Source organism: Bradysia coprophila, chromosome IV, assembly GCF_014529535.1.
Source record: "Bradysia coprophila strain Holo2 chromosome IV, BU_Bcop_v1, whole genome shotgun sequence".
Taxonomy (NCBI): Eukaryota; Metazoa; Arthropoda; class Insecta; order Diptera; family Sciaridae; genus Bradysia; species Bradysia coprophila.
The window spans coordinates 12,380,711-12,402,987 of NC_050738.1; the positions used below are offsets into that span (position 1 = coordinate 12,380,711).

Here is a 22,277-nt window from a genome sequence, read left to right on the forward strand (position 1 = left end):
AACATTTTTTTAATTAGCACATCTTGAAACAGTTTAATCTCCAATCTTTTGACTTAAATCGATAATGCGTACGCTACTGAAAGCAAGGTTCTGAAAGAACAGGTGAAGACACCCACGAAGGCGGGTGACACCGAAATCGATAAACGCACTCAGTACAGATTGTGTGTGAAATCAACTTTGAGAAAATGTTTTTTAGGAAAATTCGGAATTTTGTTTTCGTTACGTTTCCTTTTTCATATATACTTCGTAGCCGCTGAACTCAATTTGTGTGTCACCGCTTTAGTGATCAACTCAGAGTTGCCTTAGCCTGGTTCTTTCAGAACCTTGCCTGAAAGTAACTGAAAGTAGAGACAGTGAGATCGTGAGCTGAAAGAATTTATTGATTGTTTGCAATTTTCTGCAAGTGAGGTTACGTTTTTTCATTTGTTGAATTTAATAGTTTCAATTTAAATGAAAAATGTGTACGTCTGAGGGCGAAATAAGCGAAATCGCTACGTCCTCCACTCCATACAAATTCTCAATGAAAATCATATCACTTTCATGGCAGGCTCTTCAAAATCTGTCAAAATAATATGAAAATGATTGCGTTTGAATCCGATTTGAAAATAGTTATGTCTTCTGCAGTGACATTAGACCATACCTGGTAGTTTAAGTTTATATGGTTTATATTCATTGCAAATTCTGACATTAGACCATACATTTTACGTATAATTTCAATGAAAAATCCGAGTTTGCTATACTTGGAACTAGGAATTAACATAATAATCTGGGAGTTTCAGATTTCTCACTATGGTGATTAACAGCAAAATCCGATATGCTCACATACTGAGACATATTTAAATATTATGAACAATTTTATGGTGCATTCATGCATGAGAATAATAACATAAGCACGAAAGATCGAGTGATACCTCTGACAGTATAGATTTTCATTACTCCAGTTGAATATACACATAGATTATCGAAATTCTTTTTTTTTAGTGTACGAAAATATTTTAGGAATTTTGTTCAAAAAATGCACAAACGTCGATCGTGTTAACAAAAATTTGAACACCAACGCATCAATACGTGTAACCGCGGCTCTGTAAACTTCTGAATGAGAGAGAGCAGTAAATTGCTAAAATAAATGAAGTTCAAATTATGTCCGTCACGTTCGATTTTAATTTACGTTTTTTTTTGAAAATCGAATTATTTAAGAAAATGGTGATAACAATAAATCTGAAGTTTTTTGTTTGCTGATTAAATTAGAGCCATTCGAAAACTGAAAACATTGATACCTGCTATATGTGGTAACAATATGGAAAACGACGCCTCTTTACAACCGAAAACTCGCTACCCTATAACATCGTAGAAGCAATCTCATTCAATAACTCCCACACATAATCAATTTGATGCTTAGAACCGACAGGCAGACAATTTGGTTTACAGAACGTTCGACAGTGTAAGCTCACCGAATTTCTTTCAAAGATAATTTTCCCGGAGACGATTAATTAATCAAATTAATTGATTCCTTTATCAGGTATAGGCAATGACATCAGAAATTGTGGGCTTCTATCGACCGATGTATAATGAATACGGTTATCTACTAGTCGGTGGTTTTGAATTACACATCGCCCAGTTACTTTGGATTATGAGACCAGCTGTGTATTAGGTTAATGACATAAATTGTGATGAAATGCCTATGATTTAGTGATAAACGTAGTAAGATCTCTCGAGCTCGGGGCGTTTAAAACTAAGGAAAACAGAAAATTTTTAGAGAAAGAATGCGGCTCTGTACTGTTCAGAGTTAGATGAACAAAAGATTTCTCCGTATAGACGATTTCTAGTAAATGTCGGTAAAGCATGAAAAAGTTTTAATCGCCAATTTTATATCATTTTCTAACATGCACACTAAATTGAAAACGCAGCAAGACTCGCGAAGAGTAACATAACAACAGTATAAAATTACAGCCAACAGCCCGTAGCGACAAAAGTACATTTTCAAATGGCATTTTCATAATCTTGAATGCCCTTTTACGTGCAAAAACACACGAAAGTTTAATTTTCCTTTCTTTGAGTATTAAAACCATAGGGTAATTGGTAAGTTGCTAAAGTTTAAGTGGGAAAAAATTAAAACAAACCGTATACGTATCTAATGTTTGCGGTATTAGATTATTCCACACTCCAGGCGTATTTCACGGTTAAAGAATTAGCATACACATAATATTGGCTTTGTTCATTCTATCAGTTCGAATCATCTTGTGGCCTAAGTTGAACTGTTGGAAACGAACAAATAAAGCTAAGTTAAGGCGGTTCCGCATGAGATTGTGGTTGGTTCACTTAAAAAAAAAGTCTTCCATAATAGAAGAAAAATGGAAAATATTTAGCAAATTTTTAATATGTTGGTCAACGTAGTGGGATTTTGAGTTGATGTGCATCGAAAAAATTGAGAGGATTAGTAGATAAATACTTTTAGGAACTTGTAGTCATTTGTTACCGACAACGACGACAATAAAATGCATTCCTCTATGTCTTCTATGCTCTTATATAGCGAAAAGTATGTAAAAGTAAATGAAGTACAAGATTTTGCACACGAAAATATAATATTAACAACAGACGTAATAGATTTACTGATACTGATTAAATAAATGTATATCGGTTGTTTATAGTAACTCGATTGATAGGAAATAATTCTGAGATAAATTCATTCATTCATTCATCACTAATTTGTACTCGAAATTTTTGAATGAGACACTCCTTTGGAATCATTGAAGTGAAAAATCTATAATCCAAAAAGTACACATATGCCCGTGCTTTGTAATATTTGAGTATGACTCGCCTTGTTTACTTATATCTTAAACAACTAAGAAAATTAGTAGTTGTAATTGCGTGCCTGCATGCAGTTAAAGTTAAAGCTTTCCGCATTATTTTTCATTTCACCAGAAAACCTTTATTAAAAATTAAATTTCAAATTAATTACATTCACCGACATTATAGGAAAGTCGAAAAAATAAAAATTTCTAAGCATATACCAAACCAATGACTGTAATAGTATAATGAATGCATTCAAACGAACGTTCGATAGCCTTAGTAAACTACACTGCATTATTATTTAAAAAAATGGAATAATACGATACCGATTTGTAATTGATAATATCTTCAGTAATAATTTTATTTTTCCCATCAATTACAGCATTTTTAATGAGCCAAGTGATTAACGGGCACCATTCATAAACTTCGTTCGTCTATTCTGTGTTAGAACCTGGATACCGAAAGGCTCTTTGAGCCGTTGAAAGTTTGTACAAGAAAAACTTTTGAGCTACATATTAATACCTGACCTGACCTTACCTAAGTTTTTCCGGACAGAAAATACGAAATTTTATTTTTAGTGAAAATCTATCTGCCCTTTAAAATTCAATTATGTTTTCTTTGAACACCCGTGTGCACCGAAGTGTTTACACGTTAATATGTATCCCTTTATCGACTGTTCCACAGTTTAAATTTCATTCAATTGTATTATAATCTCTGCAATTTATCAAGACCATCTAAATTTAAACGGAAAGTTCTATTACCTCTCAATAACGCAACAATAGGTATAACATGGTGATTACATTATTAAAAGATTGCTTATCGAGTCAAGAATCTTCGGCATTATTTTGAGACTTTAATTATAATATCACTTCCAAAACCAACCGCATATAAAATTCATAAAATGTAGACTGATGCAATCATACAGAAACTGAATAAAGGTGAGGAGCAAGGTAGAACGTATAGGTTTCCGCAAAAGGGAAAATATTAACAATATAAATTATGAATGAATAAATGTGAAGTAAAGGATGAAGAGTCAGTGAGAGTCAGTGTTATTCAAATTCTATTCATATCTGAAAATAAGCCATCCTATCATTGTAACAACACACAAATTTTCAATATTGTTTCTACAGGAACCTTATTCTTTAAGTTGCAAAGCAGACTAGCGTAAGAGCTTAATGAGAAAAATAATTAATCAGTGAATGAGGGAGAAGAAGAAAAAAACGTAGCCCAAAACAAAGAAACACTCGCCAAACAAAAGTTAGAGGTGCAAAAACTTGCTGGATATAAAATACGGTTCGGTGAATCCATTGATGTGAACAGAAGTGAAAAACCAAATGAAAACATGAACGAAACTTTATGAAGAGATTATCAGCACCGCCTAATGTTTTCGGAAGTTGTTTTGAGCGGCTTCGTAAAAGTTGAATGTTTTCAAACTGTGTTGTTTGCTAAGCTGATATTTTGTACATACACTACGGAATTATGTTGTTAAAACATCAAACAATGGATATTAGACTTTTGATACCTTGGTTGTTTTTTTTGGGTAAGTGGAAAATATATATTTTTCGTTAACAGAAGAAAAAGTGTAACCTTTATTTGAATATTATAGAAAATTTTGTGAATTTATAAGTTTGTTAAAACTTTTCAATTTAATGTAGTTGTTCCATTTTGACGGTTTTTTTTCTCTTATTTACGTAAAAGATTTTGTCATTTGAAAGGGTTGACGGTGATTGTTTAAATGAAAATAGATTTCGGTTTTCATGTTGAAATAGGTACTTTGAATCGAGCAATAAAGTAGACTTCGATACATGAAGAAATAAGGGAAATGTCGCCTAATATTTGCGAAGTAATTCACTGAAGAATTCACCAAATTTCGTGCATTTCCTCACCAACTGAACCCTGAACTTCATTGGCTGACAAAGATTTTACGAACATTACAAACCGATCAAGGAGTTCAACTATAAAACGAACGGTTTTATCACCTGTTATAGACACGGCAGGAATTAGAAATAAGCTCCGCAATGCAGTTAAACCAACTGGTGTAGTAGACTCAAAGACATACAGTCGGCAATACCTAGATCAGTAAATCAGTTACTGGTAATATACTTGCCGTATGTGTACTTTCTTAAAACTTTCTTAAAATTTCGTAACATTAAGCAAACTTTCGTTAAATTTCATAAATTTCGCGAAACATCACAAAACTTCGTTAAATTTCACAAAACTTCGTTAAATTTCACAGAATTTCGTTAAATTTCACAAAACTTCGTTAAATTTCACAAAGCTTCGTTAAATTTCACAAAGCTTCGTTAAATTTCACAAAACTTCGTTAAATTTCACAAAACCTCGTTAAATTTACAAATAATAGGCCCTATCTATATGACGTTAAAATAGCAAAAAAGAAATGAAACAAATCGTATCTGCATTCCAATTAATAAAACTTCCGAGAAGAAACATCATTAAAACTGCAATTTCAGTGTGTATGAACACAAAATAAATCCATATTTTTCCATTCACTCTGCCTATGCTAATTTGAATGAAACTAAAAACTTTTATGCAAACATTCCTTGTTAGCGAGTAGAGTACGAATGTATTTCTAATTTCTAATTACCTTAGTGCATTAGTTGATTAGGACATGTGTGGTGTGGGCACATCTACACCATGTACGGACCATCCTCGTCGACTCCTCCGAGCACAAATGATCACTATCCTTTTTCAGCAATATTTTTAGCCCCGTACGAAGTACGAAGGGGCTTATAGGATTACGATGCCGTGTGTAATTGATGGAATTCGAAGCAGACGGTAAGGGCAAAGTGTTTGCCTATGTTCATAGATAACGAATCCGCAATAAAAATTTTGTCTGTCCGTCTGTCCGTCTGTCCGTCTGTCCGTCTGTCCGTCTGTCCGTCTGTCCGTCTGTCCGTCTGTCCGTCTGTCACGTCGATATCTTGAGTAAATCAAATCCGATTTCAAAAAATTTTTTTTTCCCTGAAAGGTAGTTGAAATAGTGAGGCTAAGTTCGAAGATGGGCGATTTTGGGTCGACCCCTCCAGAGCTGGGGCCCCATAAGTGCTTTAACGTTTTCCAAAGATTTCTCTGGCCATTTAAAGGCTACACTTGTAAGTGATACATCAAATGAAAGGTATTTACAATACCTATCCACAAAAAAAAGTTTATGGAAATTGGATGACCGACTCGTGAGTTAGACCCCTTGGTGTGAACTAGGTACAGGGCGGCAATCCGTTTTTGCTTGTAGGTTAGTCAAATTTGAACGGATTTAGATGGATTTTGATTTATTAGATAGGTATTGACCGTACCAATCAGGGAAAAAAAAGTTTATGAAATTCGGTTTACCGGAGCGTGAGCTAGGTCTCTTGGAGTGAGCTTATATGTGGCTACTCGGCCGTACAGTGAAGGTGGTGTTTTTTGTTAATATCTCGAGTAAAATTTAACCGAATTTCATGAATTTTTTTTTGTTTGAAAGGTACTAACGAATGTAAAGCAGCCGTTGTACTTTCCACCTCCTAACAAAATGGCCGTCGGCCGCCATTTTGGATTTTTTTTAAATCAATATAAATAGGTGAAAATGATAATTCCAAAATCACTGATCAGTGGGAAGTGTAGTTTGTGTTACTTTTGAAAGGAACGTCGTACGGGGCTTCGTAATTGCGCTATGCGCAATTTTTAAGACGTACACATTGCATAAGAATTTTACGACGTTTACGGGCGCAATAGGCTTACGGTAAGAGTAGGGCGACGGACGAAGTAGGGTCACGTGCACAATAGATGTACGGGTTTGTACGGGGCTCAGTCGCAGCAAACGCTCCGACTGTTCTGACGGCTCGTTTTATATGTCTCCTGTGGTAGCATTATTCATCAGCTCGGATAGGGAGTTTGTGTTTATCTTTGCATCGACACATAACAAATGTTATGCCCCTGTGTCCAAATGTTTATTTGGACGAGTTGGATTATGATCCGCCCCTTCGTCTTAAGATCACAATCACCAACTCGTCCAAATAAACATTTGGACACAGGGGCATAACATTTGTTCTAGTTTATTGCGCGTTGAAATCAATATTTTTCTAAGACATTAAAGACTTCATTCATACTTAAATGTAGTTTTTAAACTTTTAATAAACTTTTTTGTCTTTTCATTTACGTAATTGGCAAGTATTTAATTAATAAACCCATCAGCGGGTCTAAACGTATCTCACAACGGGACTAGTGTTAATACATAATGAAATACCCCCGAAAATTTATTAATATGAAAAGGATAAAGAAAAGTATGGAGATAGAAAATATGTTTTTACTAAATTGTATGCTTTACAGTAATCCTATCCAATCCGCAAATTCTACCCCTTGGTGCTGTTCGACGCCCACACAAATGAACCATTCATTCGCCCATACAATTTGCAGTGAAAAGCGGGACAAGTCTTAGGGCCAATTATGTATTCGAAATTATCTGAACGAATATATTTTGACTGTTTGCACATTGTGTACACACTTCAAATTTAAGGTTTCAACATATTCATAGATACAACGAACTCTTAGATTAATTTGCTTCTCCGTATTTTTATATGATTTGCACTTTGACCTATCAGACGTTAGTAATCTTTGATTCCCAGTTTATAAAATTCCAATCGTAGTAAGAGGGACAACGCTTTTACGAAATTAATCATTCAGAATGCATTTACAACAATGTTGATTTTCATCTTTAATTCAACGGATAGTGTTGTATGCACTGCAGACGATGTTCCGCTTACAAAGGAAAATTTTCGATTACACTTTTCTTTTGCATCATATTGTAGAGCTGAATCTTTTTACGACATAGAATCTAATATTCAAAGAAGAATATTGCATCTTATCTCCTGTAGAGAATTTGTCGAAGAATTTCTATGGGATCTCTTAAACGATCGAAATTTTATTTGCTTCAAAATTTTTGATTGCCAAAATTTTACAACATCCCAAAAATGTTCGGTGGACAAAAAATAGAAATGTAATGCTTGTTGCCAAAAATACGGAAAACTTTGCATTTTATACGAAAAAATTTCCTTCGTTGTCAACGGATATTTGTCAACATTTTTCGATCGATATCCTCACATCTGTGTAAAATCAAATCATTAAATCTGGGTAACTAGTATTTAATAAAAAACCAGACCCCTAGACCTCTGAAAGACTCGTTCTCGTTGTGACTAATACGATATAATACAAAATCTATCACTTCAATAATTTTAACATGCATTCCACAATATAATAGACCACTAGCCACATATTTTTGTCGTTGCTATCAATAGCAGATGACTTTCTAGTTGATTTTACTCGTTGGTACAATTTGTGGGACAATATGCAAAAAAAAACTCCCTACCATTCTGAAAAGGTGAGTAAGAGGAGCCCGAGGTGCAACACTGACTTAACATTTGTTTGATTAAGTTTACATAGGAAGTGAAGAATGTAATCAATACATAAGAATGATTCTTATGCAGCATTTCATAAAAACAGTTGGAAATATTTAATTTATTTCAAAATTGAAGTGTAATCCATAGGGTTGCTCTGATGGAAAGTATCAGTTGCATCATATCGATGCAAATAATACATATTTATATAAAACAAAATTAGCTCTGCTCACGATCCATACTTATATGCAGAAAGGCATAATGTTATTTCAATTTTATGCTTCGATATCAAGATGTCCAATTTAAATAGTAGAAAAGCAAACTTTTCATGCATGACAAATCACAAAAGCTTCCAATATTTGTAGAAAATCAAATTCAAAAATTTTATTTTCAATGACGTTCAATTTTAAAATAAAACAAATAACTTTTCCTGTGTATAACCCACCTCATGTTCAATATAATATATATACGTTTGGTTCGCACGAATATATATTGTGTATGGAACGCGAATCCTTCGAATACCATGTTGTTCTCTGTTCGGATTGAAGACTATCTTCAATCTAATGAAACGTATCCATTCATAATATCCCGAATAGATGAACCGTTCACCAACACACACACATACACATATATGTATGTATCGTAAGCCCCTAGCATCATATACCAATATAATGTTTATTCGGATTGAATTACGAATGCAAAATAACAGTTTTGCATTTTAAACAATTTTTTATGAATAAATTTCGTTTGTTTTGCAATCAAAATGCGATATACCATTTAATTTCATGTATTACATCATGTGTAACGTATCGACCATTTTATATCATTAAGCCGCTCAAAATGAAATATAATTTGAATTGGAAATATCAAAGAAAATTTTCAACAAAATATTTATTTTTCCGTGAAAAAAAAACCATCCGATGCATAAATTGCTTTCATTTTTCGTAAACATATTTAAATTTATGGGTCAAACATGAAATTTCCATTATGAGCTGGAGTACCCCAATTATTAGCCTGGGTGATGCTGTGAAACGGTTCATTCGGTTTATGTGTTCGGTGAATATCAGCTATATTTAAGACGCCAACGTTAAGATTAATTAATTAATTGAAGTTATGTAAATTGAGACGGTCGTATGTGATTACGATGTCGTTTTATAATGTAGCTAATTTTGATGAATTGTTAATTGGCGGTGCGATAACATGTTTACTTAGCCTATACAACAAATATAGACGTAACATGGACGTATGTATCACACAGAAATTGTTCAGCATGGTAAGTCCTTATCCGAAATTAATAAAGTCGTTTGAAAACATCATCACGCCAGTAATGCCACAAAATGTACGTGGCTTATGAATAGGGAACGTAAGAGAATTCCACGAAATCCAAATAAGGTAACGCTAAGTCCACCAATGTATGTCACTGTATGATGATCAAACGAAATGCCAGTGGGTGGCTTATTATTTCAGGACTCTGGTAATGTAATTAGTTTTTCAACCGAACTTATATCTGCCGTACAATAAGATTTGAAAACCAATTTCTTTATAAAGTCTGATCGCTCGTCAAATAATAGTTATTTACGTTGTTGTGGATGGTAGATTTTAGGAAAATTCGAGAGTTGTAGCAGGGTGGCAGGCGAAAGTGCTTAAAATCAACTGTACACATTAGATCCGCATTCAAATTTTCATGTAAAGAGCTGAAAACCTGAGAAAATTTCTGCAAACCCCCGTTTTAGGCCTCTGCCGCATTTGGTTTTAACATGGAATTCTCTGACGTTCCCCAATACGCTTACATTTGGGCAAGATGATTTTTCCTTCATTCGCTTTCTATGTAGCACTTACTCGTAGATATTCTAATAGTCCGTTGCCAATTCGCAACGTTAAAATAATCGAATGTCCTATTATGAATTAATCGTTCTACGTTCACTGATATTTTAAACTTCACTAAACACAGCCAACATACTAACAAGCTGTCCACCAAATATTCAGCAGTACTTCGATTGGATTTTTTTACAGTAATCGTCAAATTGTCGTCAAGTCAACCAACAAATTGTCATCGTTTGTTTAAGCCAGTTAATCTGCGTGTAAAGTAATGCATAGTTCTCCATGTCAAATCTATTACTTCAATTATTCTTTTCAAACAATTCGCTTCATAAGAGCTAAATGACTTTGACTGTATTGTTTCCTTTACATTTTGTTTATAAATCCGTGCAGTGCGTTCGGGCTTATCCGTCGTTTTTAAATCAAAGAAAAAACATTTTCAGTTTTTTCAGCTTCAAAGCTATAAATATGGGTTAAAAATACCGATTATTTTTGGAGCTCATTATTGGAACAATAGTTTCCATCAAAAGTTAATTTACGGACGGAAAATAGAAATTGTTTCATGAACTATCTCGAACATTATAAAAGAAAAAGATTGCAATTTTCTTGAAATATTGTTCACATTTTACGGGGAAATTTAGGAAGCAAATTAGGGCAATAACATTAGATTTAAACAGAGGAAAAAAATCAATTTGGATAATATACCAGAATGTGTACTTTTCAAGTGTTATAATGTCACTTAAACGAACAAAAGTAATTGAAAATTCAACCTTTTTTATCCGGAAAAAGAGATCCGTAAACTTGACAATAGCTTGCCGCAACGAAAATATAAACTGAAACTGAAAAGCTAATCAAAAACAAAAACAAATAATGAGCAAATATATCGCATGAAGAATTTTCCAACTTTTGCCCTTTTATTACTTTCCTTCCCGTTTAATTGTAGCAATCTAAAGCACATCAAAAGAACCGTTATCTATACTATTTGCAAGAGATAACATTTTAGATATGTTCGTGCTCAGAGTTGCTAATAAAATTTAATTACTCGAACGAGCCTGGCTTTTCCTGGCTGAGAACATTTTACCTTTATTTGATACACTACACAGTCTTCTATTCAATAACCAACCACCTGAAAATAGTTTATAGTGTAACCGTCGCTAGGAAAGCTTATCTGGTGCTGTTCTTTTTTCATAGAACCTTTTTACCATTTCGATACGATTACACTGCACAGCTCTAATGTAATTTAATACATTTACCGTCTTGATATATTACATAGCGTCACTGCATTCATCAATTATTTGATTGTCACTGTTTTTAATGATGGAAAATTGGCCCCTTGTACGAATTACACTTACTTACATATATTCGGACCGAATAATTCGGCTATTTGCCTTTTTACTTAAAGATATAATTAGAATATGTAAATATGCCCACAGCTCATATTATACACCCAACCCACTCACTCGGTATTAAGTAAAATCTTAAAGCATTCCACTAACAATCCAGTTAATCATATTATTTGCCACAGCTAATCGATGTAAGAGAAAAAAAAATCACCCAGATAACTGTAATAAATATTACTTTGTGAGCATCTTGTCTCAGAAGTTTCATACCAAGAAAGTTTTTTCATCAAGAAAGTTCAGCTGAAAATTTATGAATATTTTGCATCAATTTGTATGAAAAAAAAAGGGAAACGAAAAAGAAAATAAACAACACAAAAATTTCGAGGAAAAATTGTTTTTGCTTGTTAAGAATATTTTTACGTTAACCAAAGTCTGAAGCACACTTTGGAGTGTATGTTTCAGGTGACTGGATAAATTAAGTTGAAGTTTGATGTGGTAAATATGTATGATGGCATACATTCATCTCCTATCAGCATTGAAGCTGGCCATTTGCAGAAATGTGTATAATGTTGTAAATCGTAGAGGGTAAAACTAATTACCGTTTTTATGGTAATGTCTGATCAAAATTTATAATATCTATTTTTGTTCAATGAGTTATTGATGGCAATTTCTCTCTGAAAATACACTAATTATTATTATTGTTTATGGGGTCGTCCATAGATGACGCTCATAATTGGGGATCTGGCCGAGTGTGACATGAATAATTTATGAAAATTATACACCGGATGAAAAAAATCGGAATAAACAATGGACGCAAACGAAATAAAAATAGTTCAGATGGTATATCACCATAACTGCCGAATAGTAATTGATATCTTGTCTAAATGCAAGCTAGATATATGCAAACAAATTCATCGCATTTGGGCTACCAAACAAACTGCACCTATCCAAATTATGAAACTTGAGTGAACTTTAGGGCGTTACCAATGCGACAAATCGCTACAAAAATTCAATGCGGAATTGTCTGACACAGAATTCGAATCCGGATCAGTTTGGTTAGCCCTGTAGTACTGTAGTCCATGTATGCCAGTTACAATCAATTTTTATAATAATAATTAAATCCATCGAACGTTTCGATGGATTTGATGTATATTATTCACAGGAGTAGGCGTCGAGACTCCTGGGAGACAGATTTTAACTGAGAACAAATTTTAAGACAAATTCGATGAAAAAATTTAGCGTCAGTAGATTTTGAGGCTGATTGTTTCACCTTTTTTATTGATGACTGCATCCATTTTCTCAAGTAGCCATGCATTTAAACTGATCGCAGGAAAAGGAGAATTGATTGCAAGAAAAAAAGGAATTGATCATTGAAAAATCGGAATTGATTGAAAAGAAAAGAGAGTTTGATCTTTCTTTAAAATTTTGTCAAAGGAAAATTGTTCCCTGTTCTCAGGATTGCAGGAACTGCTGCTCAAGTTTTCAATTTTAAACATTTTTTACAAGGAAAATATATGCTACGATCAAATTTTCTTTTTCCTGTGATCAATTCTTTTTCTTCTGCGAAGAATTCCCATTTTGCTTTTTTTTAGATCAATTTTGGTCTATTGATTCCGGTTGACAACAAAATTTTCCTTTCATCGCACCTATGTGCACACTATGCTTGGCTGTTTGTGATGTGTTTTTCTAGTTGTTTTTGCAGTTGTTTTTGCCTATACCATATGTGACGGTATAAATGTATGCAAAGTTAAAAGCTCATTGAAGTCTTTTGAAATAAACAGTGTCTAGTCAGACAAGTTGACCTTTGTTTTCACTCAAAATGGAGCGCATGATAACAAGCTAAAATGCTTGTTTATGCGGTTACTAAAATGACTTTTACAACAAAGACGAAACTTTTCCATTTATTTTCACAGCATTCAGCTGAATGAAGAGAAGAAAAGACAAAAAAAACAATGACACTACAACCTATACACTCTCAGGCTACAGTTTCATTTGGTCTTATAAAATGAATAATTTCCCATTATATTTTTATGAGTCTACGACGAAAAATTATTGCCACAATGTTTCACTGGAACGAAAATACACTTTACACTTTCAGCTATTTTATAAGTTCTGTATTGGTTGATATATGCTTTTTAGGACATTATTATTGCTATAACGTCGGACGGATTTTATGTAGACTATTTCAACAGTTCTACACCATCGTTGCCGTCGTACAACTCCGCATAATTTGAAATACAATACAAGATAAAGCACAGAAACAACTATAATTCGAGCACTTATTATAAAATCATTTGTTCGGTATGAATAATTAAGAAATTTACTGCGATTTTTTTGAAAATAATGTTCCTACACTGGAAACGACATTTATAAATAAAAGAAGTCGAGTTACAGGTGAGTGGAGATCTGAATTTCACGGAAATGAGTTATTATTCAGGGCGTTTTATTATGCGTTTGTTATTAGCCATAATTTACATTCATTAGTAAAGCGGCAGTATAAATGGAAAAGTGCAATACTGTGCCTATTTTCGATACGTGAGGGTAGTGGCTAATAAGTAATTGCACAAATGGAATGGTGTTCCATATAACAACCCTATAGAAGTTAAAAAAAAACAATGTTTTCGTAGACTATACTATGTTTTATCCAAAATGACGTCGAAAACAAACTCACATCAAAAGAAGTAACAGATTTGATATATACATTAGTATGTTGGTATATGGTATACCCATTTGTGAGAATTTGATTACTAAAAATTTCTAAAATTCTTATAAAATTCCAAGATTTCCAAAAATATGTTTTTAAAAATAGGCCCTGGTAAACTTGTACAACAAGAACACAGGAAACCTCCATTAGCCTGCGGATTCAAATTCAAATTCAAATTTATTGACTCAACTGAACAAAAGGAAACACCTTATATTAATGTTCATAGCGAAACATAACTCACAAAAGTCAGTCCGTAACAGAAAACGAAAACAAAAAAAAAATAATTAAAATAAATTCGCCACAATTTTATCTAGTACTTCTTTCTCTTTTCTTTTTTTGCGTAACAACTTCACATTGGTTCATTCCCATGAAATGTCACAGCAGTGAAGTTTGTTCATGTAAAAATAATTCAGTGACAGCAGTCTTTTTATGAAAGTACTAAATTGTAATAGATTTTACCCTTAGTTTCTAAACTACATTTTCCTATGGGAGAATGATGTTTAGAAACTAAGAAGAAATGTAATAGAGTTTTCCAATATTTTAGTACATTCTGTCATAAAATTACTGCTGTGAACCAACTTCATATGGTGACATTTGTTCTGTAATGACAAATGTGAAGTTGGTTCACATGAAAATAAGCCACAGAGAATGAAGTACTATGAAAAAAAATGTGGCGCCTCTACTGGCCAACCCACTTGTCCCATATTTGAAAGAGTGAGTTGGTGGACTCAATTTTTCAAATGGAATTTACCGAGTCTGTTTGATTTGCACTTTTCTATGAGTATAAACTGTTTTTGTACTAAAACTATACTTGTCATTAAGACATATTTGACACCATTACTACATACGTTGGTCCCTTATCATGGCATGAAAAATTTCTATTTTTAGTGGTGATGCTCCCATTAAGCACAAACAAACTCGTTTGTCTCAATTTGACCTACGTTAAATGGATTTTTTTTTATGTTGAAGCAGACGTCGTTTCTTTCATTATCTCACTATTTTCAACTGTCTTTTCACTTTGAAATACGCCCTAAATCTTTGTTCGTCGTGTAAAATTACCTCAACCGCCTTATCCATAACTTAGGCAGTTCATCGAATTTAGTATGATTTGTAGTCAACAGCACTGATTTTCAGTTACACATATCGGTACTGCAGTAAGGTGATTGAGTTAATTTTGCATCGCTGAATTCGACCTTCTTCCTAGCCTTATTTTTTCATGTCGGAACGGTCTCCCTTCACCATAAGATTCCATTTAAAGTCTTTTACTTTTACTTTGGTGATTCAACTAATTCAACTAGACTTAAAGAATGATTGGCTTTGATTCACGACTGTTTCGCTTCATTTGAGCCCGCAATTTGTTGGTCTCGTATAAAGTGTTGTTACTATTATCAGAATAATTAACATTTCAATGTTGAGCTAACCCTCGTGCTAAACCTCAACAACATAAATTGATGGAAAGGAAAAATGAATAAAAACTTATCGATTTCTCTGTGACTAAACATAAAATATATCCACCATGATGGTCGTAAATGACTCAGCAACGACACAGAAAAAAAAATGGCTTAACTCTTATCTTAATTGTATATCTCAAAAGTCACCGAAACTCCGAAATCTGTGTGCCCTTTTTGTAAACAAAATTCCGAAACAATAAACAAAAACTTCCCCCACTTTAATGCATCAAATTAAATGTATCACAAAATGAACTTATACACAATATATGAAGACAAAATATTATACAAAAGAATAGAATGTGTACATCCGTCTTTTCTACGAAGGGAGTGAAAATTGTTGAAGGGTCAGATTTCCCGTCGAACCAACGCCAGTCATATACATATAGCAATTTTTGCTATACAACACAGTTACACCACGAAAAGAAGCAACGAAATGCGAAATATATTGGTTCCGAGATTTTGGTTTTCTTTCGAATAACAACGGTATTACTCACTTTATATATAAACGTATAGTATACGGTTAGGCGTATATACATACTCCCGAGGAAAGGGAAAAAAACTCAACTGTCCAGTACATATTAAAAGTATCGGTGGAAAAAACTGTGTCGGACGGAAAGAAAAACAGAAAATAGAGGATGAGACGATTGGGAAATTAGTCTTCTAATTTATTATTTGTCTGATTGATTAGGATGTCATTAATCTGTTCTTTGGTATTTTATTCTTGAATGGACGAAGCATATGTTGATTGATTGGTGTATAAAGGTATAAAATTAAATGTTTATTGTACTTTAGGCTTACTGGCATATAGAGATATCGAAACACACATTCCGATTAGTTCTGAATAATGATACCAGATCACATCATTATAATTTCTTGATTCCCAATCATGGCAATCATTTATTTCGCTATATAATATGAATTGGGACGGAACATGGAGAGAACGAATAATTTATTATATTTATCAAGCGAAGCGTTTACGAAAGAATACCGGATGGAAATGATGATGGAAGACATATCTTCAATGCTGTAAAGTCGATTAAGTTTACACAAGGGAACGTTTCACATTTTATTTTTGTCGAATCATGCAAAAATTCCGTGGAAGGTTATTGTATGCATAATGCATTGAATATTGAAGCAATTGCGAGTGGAATCGAGTGTCGATTTAACATAAAATGGTCACTAACAATCAGAATAAATTTGCGTAGAGGGAGTGCAGCCACACCGTACACTTTCGACATTTGAAAAAGGACAATTTTTTATTCGGAACTTTCGTTGTAATCACATTATCAAACTTATTGCTATAATGACTCAATGGATTCATTTTTCATTTCGGATTTTTTTTTTTAAATCAGACATTTTCACGTGACATCCACCGACTTGCAAAGAACTATCGTTAATTATATGGTTCGAAAATGGTTTTCGTTTGTGATAAATGTTGATGTCGACAGACGTCCTAGATTATGGCTTTTAAGGTGTATCCTGCTCAACTATTTGATATACTGTTTAAAGTTCTCTTGTTCCATGATTTTGGAAGTTCAACTGCTGAACATATTTCATGCAACCAAAAAACTTAACTTGAAGAAAAATTCCTTCGTTTCTTTCTTACCTTTCTTTGTTTTTCGTTGCAATTCTTATGGAAAATAACAAAAACCTGAATGTAAATAGTCAGGCGAGAAAACTTACTGCAGCTTCCAAAATTACATTGAAAATCTCCACCTGAATCGCTGCTTCACAAAATATTGCGAAATTAATTTCATTGTGTTGGTTGGTTGGTTGGGCGGTCAGCCGGCTTTACCATTTCCATTAGTGGTCGCAAATTCGTATTTATGTCAATCAAATGTGTAGAAATATTTGATTTATAATTATAAACAACGCGTTCACAAAATATATCTGGGGAATGCATTAAATTTTCTGCCTCGCATATTTGTCATATATTTGCGCTGGTGGTGCGCAAACAATAATCTAGGTTTCGAATGAACGCTAACAATAAATAATCTAATCATTTGTCGCAATCCGTCGTCCGATTGGAAAGATAATCAATATTTGTGCACGGAATAATCGAAATTATTTCGTGGCGGTAAAAAAAAGGTTTGAAGATGCATGTGGAGTTCATATCATGCGATTTTTGATCGCTAATGAAAATATAGATTTTAGGAGTGGAAATGACTTAGCTGGCTATGGTAATTCGCAAATTTCCAAGTACCATATTTTTCCCATTCCCCAGGGTCGGACAAGTAAAAAGTCCACTGGGCGATGTATCTAACAAAAAATTTGAGTATTTCTAAAAACTTCAAACTTTTATACAAAAATTGAAAAAGGCCACCAGACCTGCCTTTTATTCACTCATCTCAAAACGGTAGAATCCGTTGATTTTGCATTTTACAATGTTCAATAATTTTTCCTGCGGCGGCACATGTACATATACAAATACGATGTAAAACTGTAAAAAAAATGTGGGAGTTGTTCATCAATGAAAATTCATTCAGGCAAAAGAGATGGATAGTGACAAAAAATCTCTTGATTTGAATTTTTTTAGTTTCTACAAAAAAACAAACAAATTATCGATATTGAATCGTGTAATTTGCCAATCAGAATCAATTGAAAATCAAAGCAGCAATAACCGCGCTTTTATGTTATTGGATATAGGTATTCTCAAAGAATCCTGTTACTTTATTTGCTGAAAATCTTGAGAACTATTCAGTACTGCCATCTAGTACTTCATATAATTTAACAAATTTTTCATATATTAGAGAGCCATAGTCGAAGCTTGTCTCTTGATTTTATTTTCTTTAACAGAGCATGAAGGAGGGTGGATCGATTTTAACAAATTGAAAAGCCTCAGCGAGCCACAATAACGTAGACTCGTAGACCGTTTATTTTTGAGGGACGAACAGCTGTTTGAACGAATACTACGATATACTCAAGCCAGAAAAACTCAACATTTTGAAAAAATTCGGATTCAAGTATTGAGTTTCCCAAATTAGTCTTGAATCTTGTATAACTATAAGCAAAAGGAATGTTGGGTATTGTTTATGTTTATTTAACGATCAGAAACGTACAGGCTATCGCCCAATTATACAATGATCGAGAGAGCATAATTAAAAAAATTAAATTAACATCAGAAAAAAGTTCAAATAAATGCAAAGGAGAAAATATAAAGCAAAAATTTCAAAAATACAGGATAGAAATCCCATCACTAGAGGCATCAGTCACTCTCTAGAACTGATCTCTTGAAATAGATATTGTGATGGTTCTGCATACGGTGGAGTGGACAGTTAAGTTGAATATTCGACGCTGGTGTTGGTAGGTAGAATAGGTAATGAGCACTCCGGCTTGTGAATCGTTGCGGTTGAGATACACACAGTCGTGACGACAGATTACTTTCGATTTTACCATGAACGAAACCATTTCATCCAACTCCATTCTCCGAGTTTCAAGTGATTTCATTTTTAACCGTTTGAGTCTTGTCGGAAAGTCTTGTTTAGGCCAGTTGAACTTATAATATAGCATTCGTGTAAATTTCCGTTGGACTCTTTCTATTTGCTCACAGTATTTATGATAATATGGATTTCAGACGGTGCTGCAGTACTCCAACCTACTGCATACATAAGCATAGTAGAGCTTGATGAGACTCGCTGGTCGCTTAAATTGCTGCGTAGACCGGAACAAGAACCCAGTTAGTTGATAGCATTTCTTTGTGGTCTCATATTTATGATCGTTGAATCTGTGCTTGCTGTTGAGTCTGTCACCCATATCCATTTTGGATGATTTCTTTTCAATCTTGTTGTCATCGACGTATTATTGGACAAGTGAAGGAAAGTGCGTCTAGTAAATATATCTTTGACTAACTTGAAATAATGATTTAGTTAGATTAGCCCAGGCAAGCTACGAATAGGGATTTTGATGTGGATTTTGAAGTTGTTAAAATTGGACCACCCTAGTCTGCAGTCTCTGCATAATAAATATCAAGATACTTATATTGAGCTTCCAAACGTAATAACTCATATTTTCTCAGTATTTTTTTGTTTAAGTAGAAGCTGAAGGAAATCGTTAAATCGTCGAATGGGTGTGAACCAACAAAACCGAAAACTTGAATAATAAATTTAAAAGTTCCCAGTGAAATGAAAAAGAACTATACGAGAGAGAGTTTAGTATTTTACAATTTAAATTGAATCGTTCAACCCTTTCAACTAACCCAAAACATTTCCGAGATGGAAAATTTTCTATTTTTGTGTATGTGCAATAATTGCCATATAACCCAGACTAGTTTTACGTCCGAACCATAAATTATTTAGCTATCTGAAGACCGCAATTATATCATGAATGTGTATTATGTATCAGCCAACTAATGTACTTTATATGGCCATCTTTTCATCTGCATTCAGCATTTCTAGCCCCAATGAGCCATTCAGTGTAGTGTATACGCCAGTGAAACATCGGCATAAGAATAAACATCTTTACTTTTGCCTCCATTCACATTCATTTTGTAAATAAATTTGAAAATTTTGCCATTTTCCCTGCTGCTGGATTCTATATTCTATATAAATTGTTAACGTAAATGAAATGGATGATGTTATTCAAAAAAGCTGAACCATTATGTATGTCTAAGTTATACATATGTTTTTCCACCGAACTCTAAATGGACGTTTATATCGTTACGTAATATACAATTTAACGAACATTATATTCATTGTGGGAATTAAGCAACTACTTGTCTACGTTAAAATCGAAACAAAAACACGTGTGTTAGCATTCCGTAATTACTGCTCTCGAAATTAGTAAATAATAATGGGTCCATCAAGTAAATCAAGAAGTAAGATTAATTTCCCGTAATTTTCTATCAATATAACCAATTTCGGATAGACGAGGAAAAAACAATTGCATTGAACGTATTCCCTAATTAGATACTTTCTCTGTTTCTATTTTTTTTCTTTCTTTTTCAATGCTAGGGCATATCCCTAATACTTATGACGATGTAGATTTTAACAGTTAAGGAAACGAAAATATAAATAATGAAAATAAATCATTCACAATGGCAACACATCTTTTGGGGAGTAAAAATAATTTGTGTGTATTGAACTACCCCTACGGCTATTTATATAGTATATATATGAAGACATACAGCACATTTTTGTATTATAGAATGTGATCGCATAGATATATTATGATGTTGAGAAGGAATCATATACGTACGTATATTGTATGTACGACGAAATAAAAATCAATATCGCATGGAAATTTATAGCAAAACATCAATTAAATGTGAAGATAAATTGACGAAAAATAAGACATTGAAAGATAAACATTTCCATAAACTACCCCCCGAAAACCGAATATATATTCATTTCAAACTGTGTATACACATAGAACGAATTCGGTAATCGTGTATTCAATAAAAGCATCCCCATACTGTATAGGAACGAAACATTATTATTTCTTTTTTTGGCATGGATGTACATACGAACATGGTATATGCGGAAAATCGGGGATTGCTTTCCTAGTTTCTGAAGTAACACCACATTTTCTACAAGAAAAGTGAATACGATACACACGGTGTATTTTGAAAATGCCACTACAACGTATATTTACAAGAAGTTGGGTGATTACATAGTATTTGCTATTGATTTTTTTCCAGATCGACATTTTAGTGTACAGTCATTGCTTTATCATTATACTCCCATTTAGTGAATTGGGACGATTGTTTGAATGCATGTTTCTTTAGCTCGGTTAGGGATTAGGAAAATTGAACATAACAACATAGGAAGTGAAATGTATAACAATTATCCGGATAGTAATTACTAAATTTATGTTGAATATGTATCTGTATAATGTGTGTATTTCGGGTCAGAGTGCTTCTGTAATTTGAACAGTAACTAAAATATGTAATGCACCATGAGGAATGAATAATAAGCAAACTGGATGAACAGAGAAATTCTCGTCAAAATGCCGCTAACGAAATGACCGCTCGGCAGATCAACTGGATTTTTATTATCCACTCTAAAGTACCAAAGGATGTCCAATTCATCTCAAAATTACCTTTGTGATCTTAGGAAAACTATATCAACAATATAAGCGGTGAAACTTTTCGGAACATGCGGTATTTCACTGTAAATTGGGTCTCTTACTTCTTTTGTTTATAGTGCTATTTTATGACACAAAATCTTTTACTTTATTTGTTTAACTAATAATTTTACTATATAACGCCACATCAATCGTATGTCATCTGTTATTTATTTTGTTGCAGACAATAACAGATGATTTGAAATATCAATCATGATGTAATTCTCTGTTTAGTTTCACTGAAAATCTTCGAAACTTTGTATATAAAATGCCCCGGTAAAAAATGACGTATGTTTTCAATAAAATTTAAACTCGTGTGAAACTTAACACTCTTTAATTTTGGTTCTGTTTATTTGGTTTTGTTTACAAGGCAAAATCAAATAACAAGACTCCAGATCGTTTTAACAAAGAGTAGAAAAGGCTCCCGAATGGTTGAACTGATACCACCCATTTTCGCAATGTTCTGAAAGAACAGGTTGAGACACTTCTGAGTTGATCACTAAGGGTGACACGCAGATGCTTTTTATTGAACAAACTCTTTACAGATTGTTGGATTGTCAACCTATGATCAAAACCTTTTTTTCTCTTCTTCAAGTTGACATTTCAAAGAAACTGTAATGAAAGTGCTCAACAAAATGTATCTATTTGTCAAAATGACACATGTTTTCAATGAATTTTAAACTCGTGTGATTTGCGGCCTTCGCTTCGCTTCACTCACACTCGTTAA

General features: G+C 33.3%; 1 protein-coding gene across 4 annotated transcripts in view; it reads left to right on the forward strand.

The window, feature by feature from the left end:
* The window catches only part of LOC119066303, a 60,513-nt gene that overhangs the window by 5,331 nt on the left and 32,905 nt on the right, over nucleotides 1-22,277 (forward strand). For all 4 annotated transcript variants that reach the window (XM_037168685.1, XM_037168686.1, XM_037168683.1 and 1 more), the window contains exon 2: nucleotides 3,921-4,330. In XM_037168685.1, the coding sequence (XP_037024580.1) occupies nucleotides 4,270-4,330 (61 nt within the window). In that variant the 5' untranslated portion in view covers nucleotides 3,921-4,269. The remainder of the gene's footprint in view (nucleotides 1-3,920; nucleotides 4,331-22,277) is intronic.